The sequence below is a fragment of the Apaloderma vittatum genome, unplaced genomic scaffold, assembly GCF_000703405.1.
Source record: "Apaloderma vittatum isolate BGI_N311 unplaced genomic scaffold, ASM70340v1 scaffold44282, whole genome shotgun sequence".
Lineage (NCBI taxonomy): Eukaryota > Metazoa > Chordata > Aves > Trogoniformes > Trogonidae > Apaloderma > Apaloderma vittatum.
The window spans coordinates 1-14,329 of NW_009704939.1; the positions used below are offsets into that span (position 1 = coordinate 1).

The 14,329-nt window shown below is 36.5% G+C and overlaps 1 protein-coding gene across 1 annotated transcript; it reads right to left on the reverse strand.

Moving 5' to 3' along the window:
• Positions 1-13,818: 13,818 nt before the first annotated feature.
• On the reverse strand, positions 13,819-14,014 carry LOC104270758 (DNA primase large subunit-like; the record flags this gene model as incomplete). The annotated part of the gene is made up of 1 exon (XM_009865205.1): positions 13,819-14,014. A coding segment is annotated over one exon (196 nt), but the record flags the coding sequence as incomplete, so codon positions are not given.
• Positions 14,015-14,329: the final 315 nt, after the last annotated feature.

The following is a 14,329-nucleotide window of genomic DNA, read 5'->3' on the forward strand; positions in this document are numbered from 1 at the left end:
GAGGCTTTACCCTGTCTTCTAAACCAAGACATGAACTAAGGAACAATATAAATATTTCCAAAGTTACTGCATTCAGTGCTATTTAAGGAATAAATCCATTCTGGAAAAATTTTTAAAACATAACCACTACAAAAGAACTTAACATCTTGGTGATGCAAAGAATTCATTGTCTTCTTGAATAACATAGAGATACCATTTTAAAAACCATGCTACTGACTTCCAGATTTTCCCTTATGCCCCAGAAGAACATCTAAAATATGGGAAAAGAGAGGACACTCAATGACACCATTCTCACTGTCTATACTAAGCTTCTTTGAGGAATACAGCTTAAGAACCAAGGATCTACAAGGATCAGGTTAGGACTTGCTATTTCTTCATCATTTCCAAGCTATTAGGTAAAATGCAGTCAAGAGTGACCTGGCCAACAGTGCTAGACTTTATGACACAAATAATGTGGGTACCCTTCCCACCTCTTCTATCATAAGCTGAAGAATACGTTGTTGAAGATATCTATTCTCCACTGCGTTCCTGCTGCAGCTGCTGTTTCATATTACCTCGGAAATCCAGGGTTACAGCAGAAAATCTGCTTCAGGGATTCAGACTGGGTTCCAAATGTTGCCTGGTGGTTTACAGCTAAATTAGGAGGAAGACTGTTTTTATTCATAATCTCATTTTTATTGCAGCCTATTTTGCAATTCTAATTTCAAAACACATAACTTTTTCAAAGCAGGAAGAGAATGTACTCCAGGTCAGGAAGAAGGATTCAACCCTACAGTGGACTCTAAAGGTCCTTTTTAACTCAAACGGTCATAGACTCATAGAATAGTTTAGGTTGGAAAAGAACTTTAAGATTGAGTCCAATCATTAACCTAGCAATGCCAGAACTGCACAAAGCTATTTAGAAAGAATCATGGTGCTTTAGTGGACTAAAGGGGGCATAATAACCGTTCAGTTTGTGGTTTAGTTTGACAAGTCAAATTTTAGCAATAAAAGCTACCTTTCAAGGGTCCATTTAGATTTCTGCAGATAATCAGCATCTGTTTCTAATCAAACTGACCTGATTACCAAATTAAAACTTTTAATTAGCATTTTGCATCATTTACAAACTGTTGTTCATTATGTTTATAAAGGTGAAAAGGGACACGCCTACTAGCTATATATTCTTCAATCACATTTATTACTTAATTCCACAATTTTATAGAACATCATCAACACCATATGTGCAAATAAATATATACAACTAGAATTACGGCAATAAATGCTAGTTTCTCCTATGACTAATAACAAAGTCAGGCTTATAGTTCAAGGACCTGTTAGAGAAGGGTAAATACAGACCCCTCCTCATTCATCCTGCCAGTGGACAAAAAATGGTAAATGAAAGTTCTCCTCTCCTTCCAGCCAACACTTCTTCTGCTTAGATTTATGAGATGTGTTTATAGCCTCTTGTGAATCAGGCTTTTTAAAAAAAAAAAAAGTAAAATCTGTAAGAGAATACTACAGTTCATTTTAAGCCTAACTGTTTTAATCAAGCTTCACCCCATCCACCCACCCCTCACAGTGCTAGCTCACTAGAAGACTCAGGTTGCTCTGCAATCAACTCAATTATTTTGCGTTGCAGCCAGTTAGTAAGACCGCTTTGCAAAAGATACTACTTTGCCAACAGACCTGCCAGTTGGCCTACCACATCCTTGCAGCACAATGGCCTAAAGAGTACTACGGATGGGTGGAACTGGATTCCCACACTGCTAAGACTTCTGAGGAAAGAGGTCTCCGAAGGGTTTTCTTGCCCTAAGACATAATTACGGTCAACTACAAGAGGCAGCTACAAGAGAGGTCAACTACAAGAGGAGGTTTGTGTTATCTGGAACAAAAAGCACCTTTAAGAAAAGGAACAGACAATTCTGTGATCAAGCCACCACTTGGTTTCACTTAAATATAACCAATCAAGTTTGAGATAAACTGAGAAATTTTTTACTTCCTTTGAAATTAAGTACTTTAGGATGAAGGCAACCTGCTACATTTTTTAAAGTGCTAAAGGTATATACATCTTTCTCTTACTTAACAAACTCTAGCATTTAAAAAAAAAATCCTAAGCCTTTCAACATACAACTTTGTTGCTATTATGACTTGAATCATGGGGCTAAGTGACAGAATCTGCATTTTTAGCTTACTTGGGCAATAAGGCACTATTTCCCACTATTCAGACATGCATCACTTCTGACCTTTGTTGTCACACGTAAGACAAGCATCATTTGTTTTCAAGCAAAGGGACAAAAGTAAGGTTCGAGTAGCACGAAACTAAGATAAAATTCAGAACCATTTCCTTCACAAAGGCAAACTGCAACCTACTTGCACATAATTACTGATTTAGCTTGGCATAACTTTCCACTCAGTAAAATTAAGCTCTAGATAGTTCCCACTCTTAAGCATTTTTCCCCATCTTGTCTGGGAAAGGAAGAAATACCTCTGAAACACCAAGTCATAAACCCAATGAGACAAACATTTTTGTTTATACACCTGGTACCAAAATGGATAATTACATTCACAGTCTTTTAGTGGCTATATACAATATCAAGTATTTTCTTCTGCCTGCATTGGTCCTTACTACGGACACAAACTTACTAAGGATACAAACCAGGCCTGCTCCAAATCTGACTTTATGATCTTCCGTACCCAATAAGGGCCATCATAAACTTTTTTTCAAGAAGCTAAACTACAAATATTTATACAACTGCCCCACTACTAAGATAAACGCTTTTGAAGAGGGCATAATAGTGATATCAGAAAGTCTCTCATAGGAGTGCTCTGATCATAAAAATGGAAATTAAAGAAGTTTAATTTCTACTGCTTAAAGCTGCTAAAAAAGCACTTCAACCACAACATCAAAGAGCTACTGTAGAAAAAAAAATAACTCTAATATTAATGCATTTTGCTCTTTCCTTTTATTTTGCAGTTTTTAGTCTTTCCTCTCAAATGCTGGCAAATGCATTACAGAGCATTAGCTCCCCCAGCTGACTATTCCTATCTGCTGTTCCTTCCTCATTATTATGATCCAAAGGGTTTAATTAATGTTCTTTATTACAGCATTAAAAAAAATTAAAATGGTTCATTTTGCAACAACTGTCAGTCGCCCAAAAAAGAAGGCATCTAACTTAGAAGTTATAAAAAGGACGTATTTTTTAAATTTCAAGAGGCTTTTCAGAGATGAAGAAGTTCTAAGATAATTTAAACAGGATTTTTTCTGCTCTGTGGAGAGGAATCAGCAACACAGAAAGATGTATTCAAGAAGAAATACACTGCACTTTGAAGTTTATTTCTTCTGCACTCTGCAAAAAGATAACACAGAACAGAATCATTGCAGGAAATCTAAATTCAATGATACATCGTCCTTATACTACAGATAAAAACACGATATTAACTACTAATTTTCATTTCTTGTGGAAGCAACAAAGGGGAAATATGACTATTTCAATGAACAAACAGTCTGAAGATAAAACGAAGGAAGAGTCACAGGAAAACAGAACAGTCAAGATGATGACCATAACATGACTGAAAAATAAATTCAGGATACAACTTTACATTCTGCTTTACTCTACATTCCAGTACATCAAGTTAAATTCCTGGAAAGGTACAGCAAAAAATCAAAACATCTGGCAGCACTAGGGAAAAAACAAAGGAGACAAGTATCGGCCTATGCGGATCTGTGAAAAACCAAATTATGTTAAGGTAATCTCACCACCTTTATGACAGTGCAGCAGACCTCAGGGATAGGGAAAAAAGCAGGTGTCATATTGTGTCAAAAGCCCTTAAAGTCATAAGGCACTTTCATTAGCAAATGACCAAACTTCCACTGAATCTCCTATAACCTGGGTGAAAAACCAATTGGGAAAGCCATACATGGAAGAATTTAACTCAAAAATATGAAGCCAAGTTCCACAATATTTGATTGTAAACTAAAATCTAATATTTTAGCTACTAATCTGAACATTAAAATAGAAGCAGATTACATATTTAAATGCCATCAGGCTCAGGACACTGCAAGAACTCTAGCAAATGGGATCAGCTAAGAGAATTTGTTCTAAAACTGAAGGCTGTATTTCAGCAGAGACACTTCAAGGTTTTACATGGGAGCCAGTTCCATAGGGAGGAGGACTAACTAACGAGGAGCACTGGGAAAAGCAGTCGCACAACCTCATCTCTAGCTTGGGAGTCACTATATCATGGTATTGAGACTGGAAGAAAAAAAAGGATGGAAAGAATATAAGAATTTAGTTCCCATGTCATCTCAGAATTGATAATGGTTCAGATGGAATATTCTGACCAGCTGACACTGCACTTAGAAAAATTGTTGTCCCACTACAAAATGGCAAAGGACACCCATAAAAATGACAAACCACCACACACAAAGAAAGGCCAAAAGAGGAAACAACAAGAAAGCATAATTAGAGTCATCCTATATGTAGGAGATAATGCAAAGAGGAAGAAAAGCAAAAATCAAAACCACCCACCTTTATCAACTAGTGGATAGAAGAAGAAGATATTAACTTACCTTACTGGAAGGTAGTTAAGTTTGACATTCGGACAAAATGTTATAAGGAAAGTAAAGCACAGCAGTGCTCATCATTCTGCTGAGTTATGAATATCCAGGCGCCAGGGACTCTGCATGCCAACCTATCAAGTTTTCATGCACAAGGCAAATCAAACAACTCTTATCTTCAAAGTGCTGTTGAAAGAGTCAAAGGCAAAAAGGGAAGGAAAACACAGCGGTTCAAAAACAACCACAGAATCTTTTGGTCCACATGAACATAAGATGTGTTTAAGGCCTGGTTGGATGAGGCTCTGAGCAACCACATCTAGGGGGAGGATGTCCCTGCCCATGGCATGGGGGTTGGAACTAGATGATTTTCAAGGAGCCTTCCAACTCAAACCACTCTATGATTCTGTGAAAAGAGACACTTAAACAGTCCCCAGAGAGACAATGTCTGACCAGTTAAGATGAACTAGTTTTGTGGCAAGTTTCCACAAGAACCGACTGGAAAGGAACCAGACATTCACAAGATCTTCCAGATCAACGCAAGACATATCACCGCCCCGCAGAGACCTTTAGCTGCAGATGCTGCAAGGACAGATCTTTCATTGGATGTCTAAGAACAAGTGGTAGGTCTTGGACAGTTAAAACTATGCAAGGCAAAGCGGAGAAAAGGCTGAAACCCAGGCTGAAGGCTTCAAAGAAGGTACCTCTGACAGTGACAAGTAGATGGTGTTCTAAGAAAAAGCAGAGCTTTGCTACACTGAACATAAAAGAGAACATCCCAAAGAGAAAGTGAGAAACACAAAACTAATTGAAAACAAAGAGCTAGCAGCAAACAAGTACTTTGAGCTGTAAGTTAAGGGTTGAGACCATAGTAACAGTGACTCCACACTCCTATGGAAAAGTACGAAACTTGAGGAACTGAATCCCATTGCCCTCACCACAGAAATGGTAAATCGAAAGAAAAGAATCAGACTATCCACAGCCATATACAATGAGAGAAGAAAAGCATGACTGAGTTGACTAGAAAGTAGTTTCAGTAGAGGAAGAAAAAGCTACAGCTGAGAAACACCAGAAGGATCTGAAGCTGAAGTTTGACAAAGAAAAAGTAAGCATTAAAAATGCAGTTAATTTAGTAATGAAGTATTGAATATAAAATTGGCAGGAGAGCCCATTACTTGAAGACAGACAGTGAACTGTTAAATTTTCTTCACAGTTTAAATCCCATCAAAAGAAAGACTATGAACAGCTTACAGGCATTATTAGCTCCACTGAAGCAGCCCTATGCTGTGGAGGAATCTCCCAGAATTTAAGAGCAACACTAGGCATTGTTTCTGCCGAGGTTTGTGCCGGGGAAACAGGAATGCAAGATGCTGAGATGGGTAAGTTACAAACAGTCCCTCTGAGGCAGGAGGACTAGGCTGATTTGAGAAACAGGAGAGAATAATAGCAAAATGAGTATGGTAGACCTCCTCCAGCAATTAGAAGTTAAAGGTCCCAGAATATGTGGCAGTTGCCTAAAAATGAATCAGCTCAGTGACAGTTCCTATATGCAAAGTTCTCTGAAAATGTAATGCAGAGGAATCTGCTGTTCGTTGTCATTTTAGGGAACAAGGACTGAGGAAAAAGCAAAATTCATGGAAAGAACAAAGTGTTAATAATTACAGACAATAACATGTAAGTTAAATTCGCAATGTATCAAAAAGAAAGACAATTTAGACTTCTGATAGTAGAGTTTCCTTTTAAAGAAACATCACTCCAAATACTAATTTACAGTGTCTGGCATGTTAGTTGCCAATCTAGGGGACTCCACTACTAACTCTGGAGCAAAGCTAAAATACCACTATGACTAGGTAACTTCTGACTCAAATTTTCCTTTAATGTTATAAAGTATAAGTTAAGAAATATTAAAAGAAAAAAAAAGTATTAATAATACTCTAATGAGAATACTCCTATCACTTTTCCAAAATATGTTAAAACAACTGCTGAAAGAAACAGAATACATTAGAAATATATTTATATATTCCAGTCTAAGATCTAGGAATTACTGCAGTGTGACATAGACGCAGCCTTGAAGGGTATGAAAAAGATAAGCAGCATATAAAGTCAAAGAAAGAATAAATTTACATTATTTTGTAGGCTCCAGGTTAGCAACATCATCATTAATTACTTCCCCAGTGTTAGGTCCTGTAAGACCAAATATATGAACAACAGGAAGCTTGACTCCTTAACTCAAGAATTTCTAGGAACACCAATGACTCACATACCTTGCAGTTTTCCTTACAGAAAACTTTACTTACAGACATACTGAAAGCTTTTAAGTAGCACCTTGTGGCAGTTGCCATAAATATTCTGATTACATCAAAAAAGGCTATCAGAACATCAAATCAATAAACAGGATTTATTTCACACTATGAAGGTCTAAAAGCACTATTAAAACAAAAAAGTGCAAGTCTGGTCATTTCTCAAGCGCTTCTGATAGGGACACGCATAAGCAGCTACAAGAAAATAGGGAAAAGGACAACTTCAAAGGTTGGGGTAGGAGCAGGGGGATGAATGAACGAGTGCAAATGTAGCAGGGTGTGTGGAAAATGATGCAGACAACCAATCTCACTGATAAAGTTACATGACAAAATGGGGTTTGGGTGTAACATCAACTGATTCCAAACAGGTTTTATATCACAGTCTGGCAGACATAAAATTAGACACTCCTAACTTAAACAAAGGCAAACACTAGATGCCCACAGCTGGTGGTAAGAAAGAAAAATGACTTTCTAGCCCAAGTGTCACTTACCTGTAAAACCATTTACTTTATATAATTTCTTTATATAAGGAAGAACTTACTTTAAGACTACAACATTTTCTTCAATTAACATAATATTGAAAATAGCCACTATATTTCCCTTTAAAAAAATCTGTATTAGTGGCTTTTATTTCCAGAAACTGTCAGGCATCATTGCTGTAATTACTCATTTATAGTAAGATTTTAATGCTTTAATCTCCTAAATTAATGTAAATCTCAACTGCACACCTGTGTTTGCATATTCTCTTTGATGGGCTCTGTCACCTTAAATGTCAGCATTTACTTCTCTTGAGTGCTGCTTAAGGATTTCCTGTGCTCGGTATGTGACTGACTTTGCACATGGACTATTTAACGCGCCTTGAGAGCTGAAAATTACATTTCGTACACAGAAAGCTTCAGTATTTACCTGGATGATGACAGCACTGTCCCTTAAAAACCTTTTTTCTTTTTTTTTTTTTTTGATGTACATAAAATATGGAAGAGCCTAAAAAAACATTCTGAAATACCCTCAGAACCATTCCATGATTTTCCTGTTACTATGATAGAAAATCATCCAACATATGAGGTGTAAATACTCTTACAGATTAAAAATAAGCAAGCTCTATAAACAGGGAACAGATAAGTAAGTATTCCTTGTTTGCTAAAAAGAAAAAAAAGAAACAATTATCTAGCAGAATTTCTCCTATTGAATGCCCCATATTAAAATGTCAAGAAAGGTAACGTAGCACATCTTTCAGGACAAGGAAACATCAGAAGCAGGAAAACTCTCATACCTGAATGTATTCAAAGGCTGACAAACCACTTAATGTTAAAATAACATAAATGCCTATGACCAGATGAAAAAGGAGTGAGTCACAGATCCATGTGTGGTGGGCTGTGTTTTTTTAAGAAAGAGAAAAAAAAAAAAGTTTAATTTTGAGGCAAGATTATTAACCAGCCTTCCAGGCTCACCTTTAAGTAGTTCCCCAAATTTTGGTGGACACCTGATAGCAAGCCATCTGTGAAATATTACATAAAAAGTCAAGATAGACAAGTCCAAAAATCAAAATGTCAAATAAGGATAAAAATAAGCTTTACTGAACAAGGGAACTGCTGAATTACTAAATAGGGAAGTTTAGCAAATGTTGCTTTAAGTCCAGTGGTCTGGACTGCACAACAAGATGCTTTTTGCAAGACAGTAGGCTTTTAAGCAAAGCAAATGCTATTCAAATAGCCATTTTTCCAGGGAACAAGTAACATCAAAAGAAATAGCCCACAACTGGCTATCAATTAGAAGACAATCATTTAAGAAAATTCCATTTTAAACGAGCTAGTAAATAGTATTTTGTCAAAATATTATTTCCTAAAAGTTCTTCTTCTAAGAATGTCATGTAAGAAATGCTGCTCCCAGGCCAAGTCTAAGCCCTCCCAAGTCAAGCCTAACCACTCCCAGGAAAACACATGGAAGGGATTTCTACCATACAATAATGTATCGCAGAATGAGTGTGTGTGTGTGTATATAAAATAAACCCTGGTTGCCCCTAAAAGCTCTAACTACTGTCAAAAGTAAAGTTCAAAAGTTAAATTTTTCAATGTCTTTTATTTACTGGAAAGGAGGCTATGTTGTAAATGTCACCTCTGACATCAAGATGACTCAACCATCACTTATTTCAGAGAAAACAAAGCCTAAATCCTGACTTAAGTTCTCAACAGAATAATTTTGAGAGCGAAGCTATTAATGAAAGGTGTACAAGTGACTGTTAAGACACAAATCTTCAGAATTGAAACCTGTTTTAATTTTTGAAAAGATATCTAAAGAAGTTTAAAAGTGTCTGAACAGCACAGATCCTAAATAATTTATTTTCTGACGCAATACCAATAGCTGTAAAGCTGTTCAAAAAATAAATTAGAAAACAAATTATGGAAATTAACTAGTTAAGACAATTAATCTCAGCTACTACAAAGTACACCAGTCTGTATTACTTTTGTACTATCCGCAAGCAAAACAGCACTTCACTAAAACACCTTGTTTTGTTTCCCCCCAATAAAAAAAATGAGGTTTGGTGTTCTGATTAAGAGCCCGATACTCATTACAATATACAGAATGCTTTAACCAAAAAGAAAAAAGAAAATAGTTTCACTAGTGTCCCAAACTCTGGTCAAAGAGCAAAAGCTGAAGCAAGTTCCTGTCAGAGATGTTGAACACACCCTCTCAGCAGTTGAGGCCACTGAGGTTTTCAAACTGAGAAGTAACAACAGCAAAATTCCAAGAAATCCTCATCAGTCTCTATTCTTGGGCACATCCTCCACCCTCGCCACCAGGGTCCTGACAATCTCTTCTTATCCAACCTAACACATCCATATTTAAACAAAAGGAGAAGACCAGTGCCATTCATCTAACTTCTTCTGCCCGCTACCTTTTACCGTTAACTGGAAGAGTAGCAACTGTCAAAGACTCCAGCAGGGTCCCAGTCTCAGCAACAGTCCACAAACTTCTGCATCAGAGTTTAAAATAAAACTGTAAATAATTAAAAATGTATAGAAGGTGCAACAAGGGAAATCATATATTCATGAGGCTATCATTTCACATCATGGTACACTTACAATTAACAGCTCATCACCATCAAAAAGAAAAAAAAAAAGTTGAGAAAAAGAGTGAGAATGAGGTTCATCGTCCCTGCTCCCACACTTTTATTCTTGCTTTCCTTTCTTGACATTTTATTCAATACCACATGCTCCAACTCTTGCCTATGCTGGCAAAAAATTGGTAGGATAATATAAACACTAATATTTCAGAGTACTGGGAAATTTTGAGCACTAAGCCAATGTCCCAGCAGGCTGAGCAGCACCAGTCCAGGCATCTGCCACATTTGCCAGAAAACAGATTTGCCAAAGCTACTTCCTACAAGTGATTAAGTGTAACCTACCTGCTAGTAGTTTAAAAAGGTGTCTCAAATATACTCAAACCAAACTTCCATTTTTTTCAGAAAGCCCAGGTTCCAGAGGCTTCTCACCAAAATACTAAAGAGGGACTAACCTAAACCAATGATACCTTTGTAGAAAAGTTTCAAGAAAGAACTTACCTAAGCTTCAAATTTCCATAATTTATACTAAACGTAGAGAAGCTAATTTTCACACACTGTAAAAAATTTGAATTATCATAATCCTATGCATGTTGAAACACAAATTCATTATACTGAAGTCATCATCTTCAATCTGAATACTTTGAAAAGTTTACAGCCTTCCTTTTGCAAGGAAAGGGCATCTTTATAATGAGGTAAAATGCCCCAGAGCAAGTATTTACTTATAATAAACCCTTTCCCATGTATTTTGTTCCATCAGCAATATAAATGTCAGTGACACGACATAAGAAATCCTATTAAAAAATTAAAACATTCATTTTTATTAAATTTGATTTCTATTTTTAGTTCCAGAAAGCTCTTGCCCTTTGATTAAAATTCTCTTTAATCTTGAGATCAGAACTACTATCACTTCAAACTCCCTGCAGTTGACTGTCATATAAAACATTCAAAAAGCCGGATTTTGTTTTTTTCTAGTCGTTAACAACTTCATTCTTTCCAAAAATTTTCTAAGTAAGACCTTTGGGGCTAGATTCTTTAAAGACCTCAGTAACTGCTTAAGCATTACTCAGTATGTATCTGTACGTATCCATAATACACAAAATCTCAGGAATTAGTCTGCAAAACCCCTGCAAAAAGTTATATGAATATGTCTCACTTTCTCACGCATGTAAGCAACCATAAAAAGGAGAGAAGTGACAGTTACTGAATTCTCAGTGTTAGGATCTCTTTGTTGGCACTTTAAATGAAGGCAACCCTACCAGATGATCCTCCTCACAACAACAATAAAAAAAAAAAGTTGACCAGTTCTTTTATTAAACACTGAGAATCGCTTCTTATAGTGGTTTTTAGAATGGTTAACTGGAGACATAGTTACGTCAGGTCTGAACTTCAGCAGCTCTGGCCTATCTCAGATCACAGTTCTGACAGGCAGAACCACTACCTAGAAAATGCAAGACAGAAATTTATTTGACTAACTTTCCTAGGGTATCTTAAGCAATTAAACTCCCAGAGTAGAATTTCTATCTGTTTACCAATATAGAAACTCAATTGTAACATCAGAACTTCATTCAAGACCATTCCCTTTCCTAACAGGTGGAGTACCAAGAATGATTTCCATCTGGTTTTATGCACAATAAGGCAATTAAAGGCTGCAATTTCTAACAGAGATGTAGGAAGAGGATAGTTCATCTTCATTTCCTTTTAAAAGCCTTTTACAAATACAACATTGAGAAAAAGAACACAACCTTTACAGCAGCCTCACTTTTTAGTGGCCCCTACACAGCACCACAGAGTTTAGACCCATTTCAAATATGTATGGAATTCCTTAGTAATATTCAAATGTTTTATACACGATAGTGCAAGGAGGCATTAATTTTGCTTACATTCCCACCAGAATTTGAAGGTGGGGGCAGGGGAAGCAGAAGCAGAGAAGTAGATTTTCAATGAAATGAGGCTTTGTTGACTCAATAGATGTAAGAAAGTAATACCTTCTTATTCATTTTGACACATTAAAGGCACATTCAATAGCGCAGAACCAAGCCATACTCCTAGCTACTTCCAGCAACCTGCAAAGATTAATTTATTCTCACAAGCCTGAAAGCTGATGCTGTGACAGGACAATGTAAGACTGGGGAATAAGCAACGGCTCCACAAACACACTGTTTGCTGGAAGGTCTGTTGAACCAAAGAATGACATTTCTAACAGTCTCTCGAAGACCCAGGAAAGCCCATGTGTTACTGTTTAGCCAGACAAATTCATTCTCAATACTGCACAAGTCATCTTTCATCAACATGCCAGACCTTTCGATCCAGCAACACATAATGTGTGTCAGCCACACAGAATATTTAAGTTCTTCTAACTGATCTGTATCTCAAAAGAATTTTTTTTCAATAGTCTGGATTGTACGTTCATTTTTATCAACTCAAGTTCACTCTGAAAGCTACAGGCAAAGCTGGAGCTTTCTAACAAAATAGTTCATAGCCGTAATGCAAAACTTTATTGAAATCATTAATGCAGAAACTGCAATAGACATTTTCCTTTAATCCATTCAGACACAGGAAGTCGTACGTAACAGCAGGAATGCTTCTGTAATATCCCTAAAGCATCTCAAAAACACCAGCTGTTTATCTGCGCAGATTTGGTACTTTCAAGGTTTTTCACAAGTTGGTAGAACAAGAACGAGTTTTAGTCAAAAGGAAGAAAAAGTAACAAGAGTGGAGTATTTACAGAGTCTTGGACAGAACTTCTGCATTTTCCACAGCATATACTTAGTGAGCCAAAATCAAATGGTCTATAAAATGAGTGCAATTTACACGTATGTGCATGCATAAAGTCTCTGTAAAAATAAAACTCTTATTTGATTGTACATCATTTCTTTTAAAATTATATACAAAACCATCAACACAGTAGGTAATTATTAACTACTGTATCTAGTATCAGATTTTTATTATTTTTTGCTTTTTTTAAAAAATAAATCATAGTCTTGGTTACACATAATATGCACAAACGAGTGGAATCAAAATGATTTTTAGTGTGCACAAGCATACAACTACGTGTCAAAAATAGACTTGCAAAGTAGAAGTGTATTATTTCCAACCCAATGTGACAATTACACAATAAGTTACATTCTTAGGGAACAGGATTTTCATATTTTGATTATCAAAATGCAATTAAGTCCTCAACCGCTATCTTAAGTATTCCTTAAATGCATATCTTTTTAACTTTCACGTAGTTTTCCAGATGTCAATATTCATGAAATGAACCAAGTCCCCAGGTCACTGTGGTTTGCTTCGGTAACTACAGCATAAAGCCAAGATCTTAAAAGTAGTTAGTAGATTGCAAAGGTTCTATATCAAAGTTTATGAATAAAGACACGTGTTGACCAAAACTACTTTCCAATTGAAGTCACCAGTCTGATGAGAAGGGATTGCACAGCCACTGCTTTCCTACCACTGAAACCTTTAAGGAGCATTATCACACAGTTCATCACTCGGACATGAAAGAAACCGAAGTAATTCTGACCCGAGTGCTATTTGCCCTGAGGGACAGATGAGACATACAACTGCTATATCTGAAGAATATAGACCGGATCTAACCCATCCAAAATCTTGATTCAAAAATATCTGCTATCAGCTTTCATAAACATTGTTAACTTACCTCCATAATTACAAAATTTTCAGTTAAGTGCTGGTTGAGTGAAGCAGACGAAGCTTCTCTTGCTGCAGCATGAAGTTACATCACTTAACCCTCATTTCTGTGGCATGCACACTATTCTCCAGGTTCAGAAGTCCTGTGTGGTTCTTTTTTTAAAGCCATAAATGTGCTTTATATTCTTTACAGAGAAGTACTAAAACTATCTTAAAGAGAATTTTAAAAAACAAGAGGCCCATGTAACACAACACAAATGAAGAAAGTAACATACTTACAGCTTCAAATGATAAGTTAACATATTCCAGGAATTTCTGTCTTAAATTCTCAGTTAGTTCATTGAAGCGATACCGCAAGAGATCCATTTCTTGTTGAAGAAACCAACGCCTGAGATCCTCACTGCAAAAAAATAATAAAAAACCCCCAACATAATATGTTTCCTGATTACGCAGTCTCTCTTTCTTTATAAACTAGATGTCACACCTGGTGAACAAAACATCCAATGTAATGCTGGCTCTGCCATGGGACCCACAGAGTGAGAAGCTTGAAAGAGAAGGCAGGAAACCTTCAGGCAGGAGCACTCAATCAGAAAAGCTACGTAAAGAGGTAATACACACGTAAGCATGACTGTGGATGCTTTGGAAGAACAGAATAATCAAGCTCAACAGTAAAAATTGTTCTGTAGATATCAAAGCCGTTAGTTTCTTTTAAATTATACCATTTTCCCACCTCAAGGGAGGTGTCCCCTGCCCATGGTAAGGGGGTTGGAATTGGATGATCTTTAA